The sequence below is a fragment of the Phodopus roborovskii genome, unplaced genomic scaffold (genome assembly GCF_943737965.1).
Source record: "Phodopus roborovskii unplaced genomic scaffold, PHOROB, whole genome shotgun sequence".
Lineage (NCBI taxonomy): Eukaryota > Metazoa > Chordata > Mammalia > Rodentia > Cricetidae > Phodopus > Phodopus roborovskii.
The window spans coordinates 51,572-71,161 of NW_026125074.1; the positions used below are offsets into that span (position 1 = coordinate 51,572).

Below are 19,590 nucleotides of genomic sequence, written 5' to 3' on the forward strand. Positions count from 1 at the left end.
TCTAACTGCTTGTGCTTTCTATTCATTACCACGGTCAGTCACACAAGGTAAATGTTTAAGATTCAGAAACCAGCAGTGAAGAAAACTACACCTAAAAATTACACTGTTGGCATGTCTTTAAAAAAAAAAAAAAAATCACCCTGAAATGTGGCTCAGATGACTGCCAATTAAGTAGGAAACAGAACATTTTTTTCTAAACCACTGATGGAATTTAACACCAGGATTGTCTGGTAGACCACACCAAAAACTGCCTCCCTGGTACCTGACTTAATTTTCATAAGTCCCAGACATTGAGCTTCCACCACTATAGTCCCACCACTATAGGGCCCTAAACCTCTGGCTAGGTGTGTTGCAAAGTTAAAAATAGTGGAAACACCAGATGTCAGTCTTTTGAGCAGGTCCTATCCTGTACCTCCACATTTAAGTTTTGTTGACTGAAATGTTTTCTTTAGCTAATTGATAGGTATTGTTACAAGAGACTTAAATCTCAGGTCCTTTTCCTATTTTTTTTTTCCAGAACAGTACATTTTCAGTGCCAACTCATCCTCCATAGAAACAAATGAGCCCAAACTTCCAAATCCCATAAACCACCATGTAACTAGTTCACCCAAATATGAAAACTACATTCCCTGAAGCAGGCCTGAACATGAAAGGCAGAGCTCAGAAAGAAAAGGCTGACAACATGATTTTGTGTCACCAGGGCTTTTTCATGTTAGTCTATCCTACACTGTCCCAGGAAATGAATACCAGCAAGGGTCATATTCCCTCTCCCCATATGAGCACTTATGGCAAAGTCTTCAGAAAAGCTTTAAGTTTATTAAAATCTTTTTTTTTTTTTTTTTTTTTAAAAAACCACCACTACTGAATATGGCATAGTGACTTATTTACACATTTTATGCTAGGACATGGGTTTTAATTAGCATTTGAAATAAGTTTTTCTTTTAGAAATAAGTCTTTTGGCAGAAGATTAATGAAAACATTAAATGAATGCCCCAGTTAGAAGCAGATAAACTAAAGCCTTTAAAATGCTTTAAATGGTGGGAAGGAGGGGAGGAAGAAGGAACTGGGACTGACATGAAAAACAAGCTTGTTTCAAATTTAAATTAAAAAGAAAGAAATCTATTTCAACCAAATGCCAAAAACAAAAAAAAAAAAAAAAAAAAAAAAAAAAGTTCTTTAAATGGATGCCAGGTGTGGTTGCGCACACCTCTAATCCCAGCGCTTGAGAAGCAGGCAGATCTCTGAGTTCAAGGCAACCCTGCTCTACAGAGTGAGTTCTAGGACAGCCAGGATTACAGAGAAACCCTGTCTCAAAAAAAAAAAAAAAAAAAAAAAAAAAAAGAAAGAAAGAAAGAAAGAAAAGAAAAAGCAGCTTTGAATGATAACTACTGTTAAACAAAATTTGGAAAAGTTATTCTTGTGACTCAGACAGTATCTTTGCTCACAAAGGCAGACATGAAAAAGCAAAAGTAACACATGAACACTCTTCTGCTTCCTCATAAGTACATGCTACACTGTAAATGATGACTTAGGGTTTCCAGAGCTTCAGGAGTCCATCTTCACTGTAGGTAGCTATCAGGTTCTGATGCGGGTGGTGTGCAATTCCAATCACATCCTTCTCATGTACCTAGAAGGTGGAAAACAGGGTGCATGGGTCTTACTTGTAAAAACACTCCCAAGAGGCCGTTAGAGTTGGCTGAGAAGACATAATTACAAAGTATTTTGTTAAACCACTAAAATTTGGAGACCATTTATTATTATAGCAACTGGCATGAATTTCTCATAAGCCAGGTGATGGCACACGACTTTAAAATCCCTGCACTCATGAGGCAGAGGCAGGTGGACCCCTGAGTTCTGGGACAGCCAGGACTAGGACTACACAGAGAAACCCATCTTGGAAAAAAAAAAAGAAAAAAAAAATTACTCTTCATAGTATCTTCAATTTAGTTGAAATTTTAATAGCCTAAAACTGAAAGTGTCAAAAGTAATCAAACTGGAAGGATAATACACAAATATGCAAGCAGTTAACCTTCAAAAAGAATGGGAAAACCCTGTCCCTCCAACCCCTCTGCCCCAGAAATTGTGGCCTAGCTAGCTAGCTGTCCCTTCTCTGAAGCCAAGCTGTACTACATACAGCTGATTCTAATAGATATTGTAAAGGCCTCCACTGCAGGTTTCCAGAAGCGTTCAGAGAAAGAATGTGCATTACCCCCATCCCTATGTGGTCCTGACTACTCACAGTCAGCGTTCTCTCCAGCTTGCCAGTGACTGTACTGAAGCAGTAGAGCACGAAGTCCTCCCCGACACAGTAGATCCACTCACCCCGGGGGAGAGTGCACAGCACACGAAGTCACCACCTTCTCTTTTACCAGAGCTGAAGCTTCTCACAATCTACACATATCCAAAAAAAAAAAAACAAAAAAAAACACCAGGTTGGCAGTAGGTCAACTGTGGGCAGCTAAACTACCAAGGCCACTAACCTAACATTTAATAGGGGCGTCTGGAGACAGGGTCTCATGTAGCCAGGATGGTTTTCAAGCTTGCTATGCAGCCAAGGTTGACTCTGAATTCCTGATGCTTCTGCCTCTACCCTCCCATGTGCTGGGATTAAAGGCATATGTCACACACCCAGAAAACAAACGAATTTTAAAAACTGACATTTTACACTGTTATTTTGTACTTTGGTGACTACTGTAGTTCCATTCATCCTAATAAGCTAACAAAAGTAGCAGAGAGAAATTTTGAATTTTGCATCCAAGTCACTAACCCTGTCCTTCAGTTACTTTATTGACCATGTTCTAATGAGGCAAATTTTACTACCTCACATATAATCCTTTTCTCTAAATCAAGATAGCTTTAGTTTTCAGTGCTACCTGAACTTAATTCGACAGTCCACTCTTAACAGATGCAATGTGTATGTTCCATCCAGGGAGGGAACACTAAATTTTACTTTATGATATACAACATCAAATTCATCTTGGGAGTGCTTGCCTGCAGTCCAGCCCTTGGGAGACTGAGGAAGGAGAATTCAGAATTAAAGGCCAGCCTAGGCTACATAGTGAGACATTGCTGTTTTCTTCTTAATAATATCCCACATTAGCTTGTGTGGTAGATGTTATAAGAGAATAATCCACACCACACTGGATCTCCCTAAATGGGAATGAATGTTGCTATCTGAAAATCTTCAGGTCAGTTCTAAAGGAGGCTAAAAGACAGACCAGAGCTGGGCATTGTGGTATACACCTACAACCCCAACACTCGGGAGTCTGAGACAGGAGGATCATTGAGTTTGAGGGTAACTCAGGCTACATAAGAAGATCCTGTCTCAAAAGAACAAAAGACAGATTAGATGAAGGATGAAGACGCATCAAACACTTCTTTCTGTATGTGTGTCGATAAATACACACAGTGTACAGTTTAGACCCAGTAAACCTTTGTTTGGTCACAGTATAGGCCAGAAGCACCTTCTGAGTACTCACCTGCCCCTGCATGTTCATGATGACCACTGTGTTTGATCGGTTGCACACAACAAAGTGCTCTGGGTTTTTAGGAAGCAGAATCACGCTATTGACAGTAATATCTGTTCCTGCAGTACTGCCCAAGGACTTAAAGGTATTTGAACATTCCGTGGTCTTCATATTCCAGATCTACCATACAAAAATGTGAAGCATAACATTTAGATTATGAGAATCTCTAAAGTGTTAAAGATTAAAAATTAACAATTAGGTTTTAAGAAAATGAAATGACCAACACTGCCACATGTACTCACTCTTCATCATTTCACTGGCATAATAAAATAAAAACCATTTATGATGCAGGATCATGCTATCTTCATAAACAACTAGAAGCCAGCACAGTGGCACATATCTCTAATCACAGCCTCAAGGAGTGGAGAGTTCAAGGTCAGCCTGGGTTACTGTATAGCAAGATCCTGTCTCAAGCCAAACAAAAAATACCAGGCATGATGGTACATACCTATCATTTCAACCATCAGGAGGCTGAGATAAAAGGACCCCTAGTTTGAGAAAGTATAATATTCTAAGACAGTCTAGGAAAGAAGGGAGGAAAATTACCCAGGGACCAAAGATGTGGCTCAGGGTCACTACATTTAGAAGAACTCTTTCTATACATGACAAAGCTTGGGTTGTATGAGTCTGAGGTTATATGAGTGTGTCATATAGACAAACAAACAGGGAACACACACAGCATACTTTTGTCTCTGGTTCCCAAGCTGTACCATCACCATCCTCACCAATGCTGCCTTCTTAAAAAGCAACTATGAAACAGACATCCCAGAATGAGTCAATGGTGATACTTTACCTTCACAGTGCCATCAGAAGATGCACTGATAATGTAATGTCCATCTTGTGTAAATGTTGCCTCATTAACAAAGGAGGAATGACCTCGAAATTCTTTCAGTGTTTTTCCAGATTTTAAACCATGAATTCTATCAAATAAAATGAAAAGAATACTCAATGTTACTTTGGAAGCAAATCATTGAATGCATTTTACATGAATTGCCAAAGTATTACAAAATTAAATGAAGAAATATACATAAAGAAACAGGATAAATACAAACTACTCAGCAAGAGACTGCAAGAAATATCAGTAACCACAGGCTTCTACCCAGACTAGTAACTAGGGGATTAACTAATGGGTCTCAGCTACATCCCAGGACTCTGTAAAAAGGTCGTCCTCTTAAAGTAATTATGACACAAGTGGCTCCAGACCACATTTTTTGTTCTTTAAGGCAAGAGTTTTACTAGGGAGTGCAAGCTGGCCTAGAATTCACAGTGTATCTGTCTCTGCCTTCCAAGGGCTGTGAGTCCAAGTTTCCACCTCCACACCCAGCTTCACAGACCACACATTGAGAAACACAAAACCCTGTTATTTCACCCTTCCAAATCTCTTCTGGATAAAGAGTGGATGCATAGAACAGTGCTGTGCCAGCTGAACCTGAGGAAATGAGGCCTCACATATTCTTGTTCTCCCTATCACCCCATCCTGAAATAGCATAAAGACTCACTAGAAACTTCTCCCTCTGGGGCCTATTTTTTATTTTTGGTTGTGAGCCTAGCCTTTAATGGCTGAGCCATCTCTCCAGCCTGGTCTTATTTATCAAATCGTCATGAGGACAGTTCGGGATTCCCATTACCTTATTGTTTGGTCAAAAGACGCACTAAGGATCTGACTGCTATCCTTAGAAAAGCTTAGACAGGTGACACCTTTACTATGTGCCCTTTCAAATCTTCTTAAACACTGTCCACTCTGAATCTTCCACACCTGTATTAAGGAAATAAAAATGTGAATAAGGTGTTAGCAGGTACAGTCCACAACACAGTACTAATATAGCAAGACAACACCAAGGTGCATGCTAACAGTTTAGTCTGGCATGTCTACTGCAGTAGTACAATGATATGGAGCCCTTTGAAACTTAAAACTCTTCTCTTAGAAGCTATTAAAATAAAGATTCAAGACTCAGTGCTGAACTGCTTAGTAGTTAAGAGCACTTGCTTTTATAGAAGACTCAGGTGCAATTCCCAAAACCCACATGGCAACTCTGAACTCCCTGTTAGTCCAGTCCCAGTGGAAGGAATCTGATGACCTCTTCTGATGTGTATATGCAGGAAAAACACTCATACATGTAAGATAAAGAAATCTTAAAATAAACCAAGATAAATAAATCTTTCAAACAAAACACAACACAGTGGTAAGAGTGTTTGTCTAGGCCCTGAGTTCAATCCCCAAGACCAAAACAAAAAACCAGTATCCAAGTCTAAGCAGTGACTATTTTCCACATTTTATCTAGTCCCAGGGGCATTATCAGCAACTAAAAAGAAACCACAGATAATGGGGCTGTATACCAGCACCTTTAAATATACATTTAAGTGTATATATAAGAATAGATAGATAGGGAGGGAGGGAGGAATAGATAACCTATAATACATTACAGTAAGCTACAACCAAAACAGACATGAACAGATTTGAATATAAGTGCTGTATCTAATTTACCAACTATGTGACCCTAAACATGTTAATAGACTATAAACATGTTAATAATCCCAGACAGAATCATTAGTAAAATTGAAAAAGAAAAAGGAATTAGCAGCAAACTAATGTTAAATATATAGGAGTATTTTGATAGTGAGTGTCAGTGTACCATACCATTAAAAAATTTGAAAATCCCCTGAACATAGGTCTCAGCTAGAAGGCCTGGGCAGTCTAAGGGACTTCATACAGTGGAACCAGGATGTATTCCTGGTGCACAAAAGGACTTTGCGGGCACATCCCCCATGGAGGAATACTCCCTTAACCTAGAGACAGGAGAGAAGTCCTAGTCCCTACTCCAAATGACTTGACAGATTTATATGACCCCTCCTGGAGGGCATCACCCTACATGTGGAGTTGGGAGGGGGATGGGAAGGGAGGGTGGTTGGAGTGCATGTGAGGGTGGAAAAGAGGAAGGGAGAGAGGTAACTGGGATCAATATGTTAAAAAAAAAAATTAAAATTAAAAATGTCTAAATGTACACATTCTCGGCACTGATCCATACCTTAATCTTTCCATCTTGGGCACCAGTTGCTAACATTTCTGTATCTCTGCTGAAACACATGCAGAGGACAGCATCATCCATCATCATGAAGTTATCCTGGGCCTGGTACTTTAGATCCTAAAGTAAGTGATGATTAACAGTTACTAAATTAACACAAAACCAAACCACTGTCCCAGTGGCCCTACCCAGAGCCCTAGAAACTGACTAAAAGCAGGAGTTCTAGGGCCCTGAACTCCAGTTCTCCTATTTGCACAGCAAGTATTTTAACCACTGATCCATTTCTCCAGCCCCTGCAAAGCATATTTTGATTTCCTTAAAAGAGAAAGCTTCTTAAATAAAAAAAAAAAAAAAAAAAAAAAAAGCTGGGAAGTTATTGTCTTACAAGCACGATCCCCAAAACACACAAAATAAAAAAAAAAAAAAAAAAAAAAAAAATGCATGGTGTACTTTTGTAATCCTAGAGCGAGGAAAACAGAGGTAAGTCTGGATCTCACTGACCATCCAAGCTAGCCTATTTGAGGAGTTTCACTCCAGTAAAAGATCCTAAGTCACAGAACAAGGTGGACAACACCTGACTGACAACACCCAAGGTTCCCTCTGGTCACCATACAAACGTACATTAGTACCTGCAAATTCACATGTGCATACACATGTGGGGAGTGTGGTCATAAACTTCACAGAACTTTAGAAATACAATTAGTATTACAATTAGGTGAGACTGGCAACCATCTAAAAGGGATTCATTACATCAGTCACATGATTCATTGCATGCAATGTAATTCAGCAAAATCGAGGGGCATAATAAAGTATATGACATGTATGCTGCCATCTGTGTAACATTATTAAAAGAACACATAAGTAACTGCTAGAACACTCAAAAATGGGTAACCCAGGCTCAACCAAGGAAGAGACTGGCTCAAGGATGAGACTAAGAATACTACACTTGAAGACCTCATGACACCTTCTAAATATTAGACAGACATGTTACTCAAAAAGTGTTTAATTTTTATAAAAATTCATGAAAAGTATAGATAATAAAGGTTTTCCCACATTTAATGAAAATTCAGTAATTTAAATGAGCTTTTAAACTATAAAAATACATCTTTCATAAAGGTCCTTCTTCAATCATCTAACTCAGAAATAAGACATAATTAACTGAAAATTAGCAATTCTTCCTTAGTAAGTTAATGCATTTGAAATACTTTACCTTCCTGATTTTTCCCGTAGTGAAGTTCCACACTTCAATAAATCCATCAACAGATCCAGTGACCAGATACTGACCATCTGGAGAGAACCGAGCACACTCCACATGGGATTTCTGACCAAACTGTATCAAGTGAAACAAAGGACACATACATTGTTACCTAATGGCCTACAAACAATTCCCATTTTAGCCTCCCCCTCCTTTTTGATTTTTTTTGAGACAGGATTTGTTACTCTGTATTGTTTTGGATCCTGTCCTGGAACTAGCTCTGTAGATCAGGCTGGCCTCAAACCCACAGAGATCCACCTGCCTCCGCCTCCTGAGTGCTGGGATTAAAGGCGTGTTCCACCAACGCCCAGCCCATTTTAGCCTTTTGAGAAACCCTGCCCTGGCAGAGATGGCCAATACTGTGGAGTATTGGAAGGCATTTCTACACCTGGACCCTGGTGTATACTTTCTCTAACCAATTTTATATCAAAATGTTGTTGCCTTTTCAATGAAATTATTTGCAAAAAACAAAAAGGGGGGGTAGGGGGGAACCAAAAAATTTTTGTCCTTTCAAAGATGATTTCATCATGTGGCCTAAGTTCACCAAAAACTCAATGTAGCACACACAGTTGAGACCATCCTACTTCAATAACCCTAAGTGCTGGAACTACAAGCATACATCACCACACACTGCTGGAAAATTTTTTTATTTGGTTTTGGTGTTTCAAGACAGGGTTTCTCTGTGTAGCTGTGGCTATCCTGGTACTCATTCTGTAGCCCAAGCTGGCCTCAAACTCAGAGATCCTGACTGTGTCTGCTCCCAATTGCTGGGATTAAAGGTGTGCACAACCATTACCCTGCTGTCTGGGTCTATTTTCAACGCAAAAAAAAAAAAAAAAATGTTCATTCAGAAAAATTGTAGCCCAATGGTATGACTCAAAAATATTATCACGTGGAAGTTAAAACAAACAGTGCAGTAAAGACATACAAAATACTGAACCAAAGTCCAAGTTAAGGAATATGCAATGTTTGTATGTGTGCATATTTGCAATATAGTATACAAATGTATAAGCATGTTCATGCAGGTGCATGCTCATATGGAGGTTAGAGGTCAAGGTATCAGATTCTACCTCTCTCTACCTTATTCTTCAAGACAGAGCCTCTCACTAGACATGAAGCTCCCCATATTCTGCTACAATGGCTTGCTAGTAAGCCCCCTAATATCTGTCCCCTGCTGCCCCAGCACTGGGCTTACACATACATGCTGACATGCTCAATTTTATGTGGGCTCTGGGAACCCAAGTTCAGGTCCTCATCTTTGCACAGCAAACATTTTATCCACTGAGCCATCTCTTTATTTAAGCCTGTGAATATGCAGCATTTTAAAATCCATTAATTCAGAGCACAAAGTTACAGAGAAGCTAATATACTAAACATACCCCTAATTCTGGGAACTGAACTATTTGATTGTGCCTTTTCCTAAAACAGTCTCCAAATATAATCAAAGTCCAGAGATGTAACTCAGTGGTCTGCTGAGGTTCTAGGTCTAATCATTACAAGTCAACTTTACAATCCATGACTGGCCCTTTGCCTGACCAACAGCAGACTAAGCACAAATGTTTAACAGGACATGCATATATAAAGTTCATATAGTCTCAGATTTAACCAAAGAGCGAACATTTTTCCAAATATAAGATTATGTGCTGGTTGTCAAATATGTATCTACTTGTGTATACAACTGACCTGTGCCACTGCCGGGCTACAGCAGTACTCAGTGGACACCAAGAGAACCCTGAGTACTGCCCAGAGCTCTCCTCCCTGGTACCCAGCTTCTGCCCATGGGGCCTGGCTCTGCATGATGAGCATTCAACTAATCACAACTGTTAAAAAGCTGTCAGCCCCTACCTTAATATGCCTGCTCAGCTGAGTAGGAAACTTTTCTTCCTCCACATCTTTGACAGCTGCTTTGCCTCGAAACAAATCTATGGTCATACCAGGAGGAAGCAATCCTTGGTGCTGCTGCCACTTCAATGCCTGTGAAAAAAGAGAGCATGGCAATCCATTGAGTAAGTGAAGAGCCAATAACTGCTGCTCAGGCAAAACCATGCCTGAGAGAATGAGTTCCAGAGGAAACTACACTTCCCAGTCACACAAGCTATGGTTCAGTGTCCAAGAACATGGACTTTTCATGGGAGACTTAAACAGGCAAAAACTATCTCACATCTATTTTTCTTTGTTAAAAACAAAAATTTGGAAAGCAGGAATTTCCCAGAGTTCTAAAACTCAAAACCAGCCATTAATAAAGTTTTACAATAATCTCTTCAAATCATTTTCCTCTCACATGATGTGCTTACTTGTTCTATTAGTAATTATACTATATTTCTAGTTTTCATCTAATATCACATCATACTATGACATACCATACATACACATGCTTGTATGTATTAAGAATTACAAAGCTATCTTTTGTTTTTTTAAGTTTCTCTGTGTAGCTTTGGAGCCTGTCCTGGAACTCTGTAGATCAGGCAGGCCTTGAACTCACAGACATGACCATAGAACTGGTAAGAATATGGATTCTATGAAGCATGAACATTAAAATCCAAGTTCCCCAGCAGCACATCCCACATTCCTGGATGGCTAGCCTACATTGCTGCTCCAGGAAAAGAGGAAAGGTGGTTCTGCACAGCTGCTGAGCGATTAGCCTTGTAGGAAAGCTCTATTCCCAGTCTGTGTAATTTCCTTAACTCAGAAATATGCCTTAACACAGGATCCAGTAGCAGGAACTCAGGGTGATTTCAGTCCTATAGGAGTTCACTTACCTGTCCCAGCAATGCCATGAGGCGAGATGGAGGCACCACACTGACCTCCCCAGCTAATGCCTGGGCAATTGCTGCTCTCCTTTTCTCTTTGCTACTTCCATCGGGGTATGCCTAGGGAAAACAAACAAAAAAGAAAAAGAAAAAAGAGGTGTCATCATCTCCAAGGAGAAGCAAAGCATTAATGTATATATATTTAAAGCTCAGCAGCTAAGAGCATGTACTACTCTTCCAGAAAACCAGGTTGATTACCAATACTGACACTGGGCAGTTCACAACTGCCTATAATTCCAGCTTCAGGAGAATAGTCTAGCAGAGTCTGTTCTAACAAGCCAGCTGGGTTACCTGAGTAGAGGTGGTTGAGAAAAGGCAGATAAAAGAAACAGACAGAAACACAGGATAGATTCAGGACTGCCCGGTCAATGCCTTTCAGCATTGACCAGACAGCCCAGAGTTTAATATAGACCCTGCTTATATACAGACTGGAGGCAAAGCAAAACAAAGAGCAGCATAGTCAATTAACCAGCTCCCTATCTCCATGTGCCTTTTGGCTGCCATCAGAAGCTTGCTAGATAATATGCTCTTTCCCATGGGCTCCAGCAGAACTTTCTCACAGCTTTCAAGGAGACTGAAACAAGCAGGCTTGAACTCTGAGTCAGAATAGACTCAGATGGAACTGAGTCATTTGTGGGCTCCCATAATATTCAATGCCTCTGGCTTGCTCAGGCTCCTGCAAACAAGCACACATGCACACTGTACACAGTACACATGTACACACAGACACACACACACACACCTAAATATAATAAAATTTTTTTTCAAAAGCAAAGGATACAAACATTCAAAGAGGAAAACATGAAAATAAAATATCTAAATAACAGGTGATGAATTAAGACAATTTAGTATTTTAAAATAACTTTCCAATTCTACATACTGCACTTCTGAAGTATGGGTGAAAGCTGGTTGCTATCAGTCAATCTGAAGAGGACAGGTAAGCCACAAAGACAGAGGAAGGAGTCTAGTTCCTGACGTATTTGCAGGGCCAAAGACTCATTCTTCAGAAATCTAACTTTCTATTACCGAGTTCTTTCCTTGCTTTTTGACAGCCTCTAGTGAAAGTTCATGTGGGAAAGAAACTGTGTTTGTGTGAGTATATGTATAATCGCATCAGTGGATAAGATCACTATGTGGGGAAAAGGTATTTGACACCAAGCATCATGAAATAAATTTGAATACCATGGGAGAAGACAAGAACCAACTCCTATAAGTGGTCCTCTGACCTCCACACATGTACACCTGCCCAAACACATATACACAAACAAAAATTTTAAAATTTTACAAGGGCTCATTAATTAATCTTCACAATTAACATAGATGTCTTTTCACTAAGATATCCTTACCTCACGAGGATCAAAGTAGGACCTGGCTAAGAGGTTTTCCAGATGAATATAACGCTCTGGTTGTGTTTGCTTCAACATAATCATGGGGTCTGTCTGTCTCAGAAGTGACCTGGCAGCACCCAATTCACGAAGTTCTATCAATTCCAAAACAACCTGGACAATGGAAAGAATATACATTTTTCAGCACATCCTCTATCAGTAATTTCCTTTCTTTTTTCCCCCCAGACAGGGTTTCTCTATATAGCCCTGGCTGTCCTGGAACTCACTATATACACCAGGTTTCCCTAGAACTCACAGAGACCCAACTGCCTCTTACTTCCTAAGTATTGGAATTAAAGCTGGGTGCTATCATGCCTACTTTCTTATAAGTATTTTTCAGAAAGAAAAGTTTGATACAGACAAGGCCTGTCAAAAGTATTTCCTATACTAGGAAACACCATTTATCTTCTTCACTAGCAATTTCAAGTGGATAACTAAATTATAAATAGGTGTCACAATAGCATAGTACACAGCCCATCTGTCTCAAAAAACTATAAGTAATAACTTCAATCCTTCAAATTCCACCTTTCTTTCCTCTTCTTTGATATTGCTTAGTTTGTTTTGAGACAGTGTCTCACTACTATGTAGCCCTGGCTAGCCTAGTACTCATGTAGACCAGGCCACCCTTGCCTCCCCCTCAAGATTAAAGGTTTGAAACATCACACCTGGCTTTTCTGATGTTTTGTTTTGGGTTTTTTTTTTTTTTTTTTTTTTTTTGAGACAGGGTTCTCTGTGTAGCCCTGGCTGTCCGGAGAATTCACTCTTCAGACCAGGTTGGCCTTGAACTCAGAGATCTGGCTGCCTCTGCTTGAAAGTAAATGACCTGGTTTGTTTTTCAATGTGTTGTTTTATAATAAATAGTTTGCTATTTGTCCTGGGGTCTTGTTTCATAGTTTATAAAACCCTGAGAATTCCTTTAATCGCAGAATTCAGGAAGCAGAAGCAGGCAGATCTCTGTGAGTTCAAGGCCAGCCTGATCTACAGAGTGAGTTCCAGGGCAGGCTCCAAAGCAATACAGAGAAACCTTGTCTCAAAGTAAAAAAAAAAAACAAAAAAAAGAAAAAAAACCAAAAAAAAAACCACCCTTAGAATTCTACTAGTGACAAAGACAAAGCCATCTGTTGCTCCAGAGCCCTCTGAATAACACCCAAGTTTGTGCTAAAATGATGCCTTGGGACAGAGAATGGTTACCATAAAAGCCAATATTAACAGATTAAGGTTTTTAGCCAGCCCCACCTCTGGGGCAAAGAGTCAATGGGGAGGTAGAAAATGAAGACAGGAAATTGTAATGTTCAGCAGGGTTATATAATAAAGCCACAACAGAACCCTCTGGCTGGTGGGTGACACAACCCAATTCCACTAAGACAAAAACCAAAGTTCTACATGCAGGTCTCTCAGACTTTGTTCTTTCTGTCTTTTCCTTTGGCTAGTTCTGATCTGTGTCCTTAATAATAAGACTTTAGTCACATAAATACAGAGCTTTTCTAAGTTCTATGGATCATTCTAATAAATTATTAAATTTGAGTATGTCACATGAGTCCCCGAATTTAATCAGTTGGCCAAAAAGTTAATTGACCTAAAGTCAGGTGGTAATGGGGCACACCTGTAATCCCAGTGCTCTAGAAGCAGAGGCAGGTGGATCTGAGTTTGAGGTCAATCTTGTCTACAAAACCAGTTCTAGGAGAGCCAGGGCTACACAGAAAAATCCTGTCTTGAAAAAACAAAGCAAAACAAAAAAGAAAGAGAAGAAAAGCCTAAGTGGTCTAAAAATGTCACACACACCCCTTCCCCACTCACCCTCACCCTGCCACCAGCAACCCCAACACAGTGCAGCTAGTATCTAAAGGGAGGGAAATCTGTCAAAGTTAGTGGTGTGTGCTAATTCAGGTGTGTGCTAATTCCAAGTGGTCAATGCCCTAACTGAATCCCATTGTATTATTTGATATTGGAAATACTTTTCTCTCTCTGGTCTTACTAAATATCCTAGGCTGGCCTGGAATTTACTATGTTGACCACCTGGTCTCAAACCACCACACTCAACTTTAGAACTTTAGAATACTTATTTTATGACCACCTAAAAAGTAATTCAGTTTCCCTGGGTTCCAGCCTCAAAACCATACCAAGAAATAATTTAAATTTGAAAAAATACTGACTCTTCCAAGATGGAAGAAAAAAAAATACACGGTTGAGTCTTGAAGATGTGTATTTTTTCCGTTTTACAGTCATTTATATGTCCCTTGAGCATTTGAAGGAAAGCTCACTGATACTTCCCAGTTAAGGGACCAAACCATAAAACCTCAGGAACATTACCTGTTCATAGAGATCAATAAGGGTTTTGTCTGGCAATTTCAGAGACTGTATAGCCTGTAACACAGTATCCCAATGGCCACTATTAATATCAGCCACGAAACTTTCAATGCTGTCCACAGTATTGAGAGAAACAGTAGTCTCCTCCTGTAAGGTGGCCAATGCCCGATGTAAACTGTTCTCCTTCAAGTACTGCATGATAAGACGAATCACACTGAAAGAAATAAAGAAAGACATCAGTTTAGAGATCTCCAGTCACCAGAGGCCAAAGTAAACCTTTTGGGTTAACTAGGCAACTCAATCCTTCGACTGCCCACTTTCCATTTAATTATGAAAGTAAAACTTTGCAAAAGTCACAGAATCAAGGTTCCAAAGGACTTCCATCCAAAGATAGGAAAACCATGGATCAGAGAGGAGAAATCATTTGCCCAATGTCTCCTACTCAGAAAGTTGGTAGTCATTACTACTCGGATCACTGGATTACTGGACATTTGTGTGAGAAACTTTAAACCTACAATAGTCAATGATATTTTTTTAAAGCATCTGGCCAGATGGTGGGGGCATACAGCTTTAATCCAAATAAAAAAATTTACAAGCCAGATAGATAAACAAACAGACATAGATAAAAATCATCTACATTGCTGTAGGAAATCTTGATCCTTTTTTAAAAAAAAATGAAAAGCCAAATAAATAAATCATTAAATAGATTGAATCATTAAATAAATTGATTGCATTATTAAATAAATAAGATTATCTACATTGCTCCGGTAAATCTTGGTCAATTTAAAACAATGACAAGTCAAATAAATAAGTAAATAAATAGTCATTAAGTAAATTTAATCATTAATAAATTCAATTGTTAAATAAATAGATTGAATCATCTACATTGCTATAGAAAATCTTGGTCCATTTAAAAAATGACAAGCCAAATAAATACGTAAATAAGATCTACATTGCTGTAGAAAATCCTGACCCATTAAAAAATGACAAATAAGCCAAATAAATAAAAACATAGATAGGCAGATGGAAAGAAAGGAAGGAAGGGAGGAAGAAAAGGATCATTTAAATTGCTATATAAAATCTTGGTTCCTTTAAAAAAAAAATGACAAGACCTTCCTACCTTCCTCTTTAGTGCTACGATTATAGATGAGCACACTTCATGCCAGGTTTCCAGTCTTAAACAATACACAGCAGGTCTCAGTTTCGGGAAATTTAATAAAAACCTCCCCGTTCTGCAGATCTAAGGACAGATCTACCTCCCTTGCACTCCGAACGCAAACGTCTGCTAATTTACATTTTACTTGTTAGCAAGAAGAGGCAAAGGATGGAGTCCTGGCCAAGTTCACGAAAGACTCAGCATGCAATCAGTAACTCCACGCCTGCCTGGCTCCTCGCCGTCCCCGTGTTACTAAGCATCACTCTTCTGACCCAAACCTCAAACTCTGTCTCTCTGTCCACACAGCCGCTCTCCATCTACAAGCTGCAAACCAGAACTCGGCGCCACATTGGGACTGAGCAAATGGAAGCAGCCGAGCCTTTGCGGACTAAGACGAGAAGCTGCCTTCCGGGCAGGCTGGGGGACTGGTTACACGCCGACTGCACTGAGTGAGGGGTGGGTTAGGGCAGAGCAGTCAGGTCGGCTCCGAGTGCCTCTCCAGCCCCACAAGCGGGCCGCGGGGCTCCGGGCCGCCCGCCCCAGGGCTGCTCCCCCGCGGGCACACCGAGGAGACAAGCCAACCGAGGCCGCAGCCTCCTCGGACGTCCTCCCGAGCCCCCTCCACCCTACGCCACGCCACGCCGGGTCAAGCCACAGCAGTACTCACTCGGAAGACTCGATTTCGATCGACATAGCGGTGTCGCTCCGGGTCCAGGCCCCTCTCAGTACAGACCGGGTCGCACACCGCTTCGCGACACCTCCGGCGGCCGCCTTGCGTCACTTCCGCCCGGCGAAGGTCTAAGGGCAGCGAGTGAAGCGCAAAGGTTACGCAGTGCGTGAGGGATCGAGACTAGTGCACTTGTCAAAAGTCCGTCTGGAGGTGACAAGACGGCTCAGAAAGTAAAGGCGACTGCCGCCGATCCAGGCCAACTGAGTTCGATCTCGGGACCCACAAGGTGGAGGCGGAGAACTGACTGGCTCGCGCCGGGTGTCCTCAGGGCTTCCTATTGCACACTAACGCAAGCACGGTGTCTGTTTATATAGGTTGGCTATCCCGGAACTCGGAACTCCGCCCTCCGGTCCCACCCTATCGGTGCTGCTTGAGCTACATAGTGGGTTCCAGAACAGCCAGGGGCTGCATAGAGAAACCCTATCTCGAAAAACAAAAAAAAAAACAAAAAACAAAAAAACAAAAAACAAAACAAAACAGACCCAAAAGCTTAAAATTATTTTCACTACATTTTATCTATTGTGTGAGCATATGCACTGTGTATGTCTGTGTGTATACATGTGAAGGACAGAGGATAACTTTAGAGGAGTTGATTTTCTCCTGCTATGTGTATCGAAAATCGAACATTTTTAAACTTGTGGCAAATGCCTTTACCTGCTGAGCCATCTAACCGGCTCTGTCATACTATTTTACTTCAGTTAGAATTACTTCTTTGTTTTACCTATGAAAATAAATATTTTATTTATTGTCTTCCATAATTTTTATTTTATTTTTAATGGAATCAGTTTTTATAATTGCAATTATAATTCTTTTTATAAATTCAGGCTTATTCATATAGATGTAAACAACTCCTGCATTCATTATATCTTTATAGTAATGAATGAGTTCTGTTTTGGTCTTTTTTTTTTTTTTTTTTTTTTTTTTTCTGAAGCTAAGGAACAAACCAGGGCCTTTTACTTGCTAGGTAAACACTCTACCACTTAGCTAAATCCCCAACCCCTACTGCTTTTTAATTGTCCTGCAAAGTGGCAAGTTTCCTTAAGACATTTCCATACTTTCCTTATGACATTCTCAACCCCCCACCCCCCATCTCCCAGCCCCCTCATCACATCTCAAACCCTTCCCCACCCCCAGTATTCCCTTTTACTTCCATATCGTATGTGTTTTATTACCCTCCCATCCCTATTTCTTAAAAGCCTCGAGTTTTGTTCCTTAGGGCCCCTTTCTAGCTTTCTGACATCAAGTATTTTATTTCTTTAGTTTGGGCTACTCATTTATTTATTTTTAGTTTTTATTTTAGGGTTTATTTTAGGGTTTTATTTTAGGGACAGCCTTGGCTGTCCTGGAACTCACTCTGTAAACCAGACTGGCCTGAAACTGGAAGATCCACTTGGCCTCAGGAGTGCTGGGATGAAAGTCTTGTACCACTACCTGGTTTACCAAGGGTTTTAAGATGGAAATGAGTATCACTGTACCTTGGGTGTGTGGCATAGTGTAAAAAGGCAGGTGGATCTCTATGAGTTCAAGGTCTGACTTTTCAAGCTAGACAGGGCTGTACAGTGAGACCCAATCTAAAAAAATCACTGTGTTCCATAAAAAAATATTTGTAAATGTTTCCTATACATTATATAGTGATGTATTATTTATGATTTATTAAAGCTTGCCTGAGGATTCAAAAAGCAAAGTCAGCCACAAGCCATAGAAGCCAGGCACACATCTTTAATCCTAGGACTCAGGATTAAGAGGTAGACAGATCTCTGTGAGTCCAAAGCCACCCAGATCTACACAAGATTGAATCATTCTAAAAGAGAATTATAGCTCACACCTGTAATCCCAGGACTCTTGAGACGTATGTAAGACAGGAGGAAGGAGTCAGTATCAGGCATTCATTCTCCAGCCACACTGAGCATAGGCAGCAGGATCCGCCCATTCAGTCTGAGCTTGTGGTAAGACCTAGTTGCCCCCTACTTTGCTTCCCTGATCTTCAGCTTGACCCTCAATATCTGTCTTTGGATCCTTTTATTTTTCTGATGTAACATTAGGCATTATACTAATTTTCCCACTATCTGTGTATTATCTATGAGTTTTAGAATATTGACGGGAAGGTTATGAAATATTTGGAGCTTCTTGAACCAAGTACTGAGAACATACTGCAGAAATCCCTATGAGAAATAGTCCCAATAGTTAGTTACTGGTGGAGCAGGCCTTTAAGCCAGCTGCTCTGGAAATGAGGTCGGAAGATCACAAACTCAAGGCCTTTTCAGGCTGCAGGAATTCAAGGATAACTCAGTGAAAACCCATCTAAAGAATAAAGGGTGCAAAGAGGGCAGCGGATGTAGCTGAGAGGTAGGGCTTGCCTGCTTGTGATAGGTCCTAGGTGTTGGTAGACTGTTTCTCATGGGAAGATCGAAGAGAGACACTCCGTGATGTAATCAGGCTTTGTAGCATTAAGGAACAGACTGTGGAATGAACCCCAAGCAGCCTTGTGGAAGTGATTTTATTGATTGTTACACAAAATTCATTTTCAGCAAGTCAGTTTTGAATACCAAAAACTGATCTAGGGGCTATCGGAAGGAACTCATTACCTAAGGAATTCTCAGCCTTTAGAAGACTTCCAAATTTGCCAGGAAATGTCTTGTGAGTTAAATCATGCAAAGGCTCTGAAATTCTTACAGAAAAAAAAAAAAAAAAAAAACCCAACTTCATAAATCTCAGATATTGATCACTGTTTGTTTACAAAAGATGGCTTCAAAGTCTAGGTGCGCCATCACTCTGGAGTAAACGCCGGATACAACACGGATACAACGACTCTTCTGAATTTCCCACTAGACCTGGGTTCAATTCCCGGTACTATGTAAAAGAAGTAATTCTAAGTAAATAAGCATATTTTCTTAAGTTTTGATTTATTTAACCTTAGAAAGATCTTTTGGAAAATAAAATCCCCATACACACACATGCAGTTCTGCTCAGGTGAGTGCTAGACAATCACAGGCCACCCTGGCAGGCCCAGGCTGGCTGAAGACATCCACCAGCCTTATGGCACCGGGCAGATAAATTCCATTATGTGGTGGTGAAAGACCCCCACTATGCTTATTGCCTGTTTAAATTGCTCTTGCTAATTTGCCAAGGTCAAACTATGAGAAAAGTACAGGAGGGAACCAGGTGCTGCTCTCATCCAACGCCAACCAGATATCTGTGGTCTGCAGCTTGGACCAAAGCAAGGTCAGCAGGACAGTGTCCAGTATGCTGAGATAGTCATAACTGAATTCTTTGTATTCTTTGTGCCCAACCCGAATAACCAACTGTCCTTGGTTAACTACAACTGCTACATTTAGATGAAACAATGAAAGTCTCTGGGGGTCTTTCATTGGAGGTCCCACCGAGATTGGAGACCCTT

The 19,590-nt window shown here is 40.3% G+C and overlaps 1 protein-coding gene across 1 annotated transcript; it reads right to left on the reverse strand.

The window, feature by feature from the left end:
* Positions 1–1,389: 1,389 nt before the first annotated feature.
* Positions 1,390–16,234, reverse strand: LOC127225678 (WD40 repeat-containing protein SMU1-like). The gene is given in 13 exon segments (XM_051189183.1): positions 1,390–1,627; positions 2,240–2,331; positions 2,334–2,391; positions 3,480–3,647; positions 4,321–4,447; positions 5,156–5,283; positions 6,554–6,670; positions 7,761–7,880; positions 9,651–9,779; positions 10,565–10,675; positions 11,962–12,114; positions 14,311–14,521; positions 16,131–16,234. Coding segments are annotated over 13 exon segments (1,539 nt in total). The 5' UTR covers positions 16,157–16,234; the 3' UTR covers positions 1,390–1,528.
* Between the last annotated feature and the right edge of the window lie 3,356 nt (positions 16,235–19,590).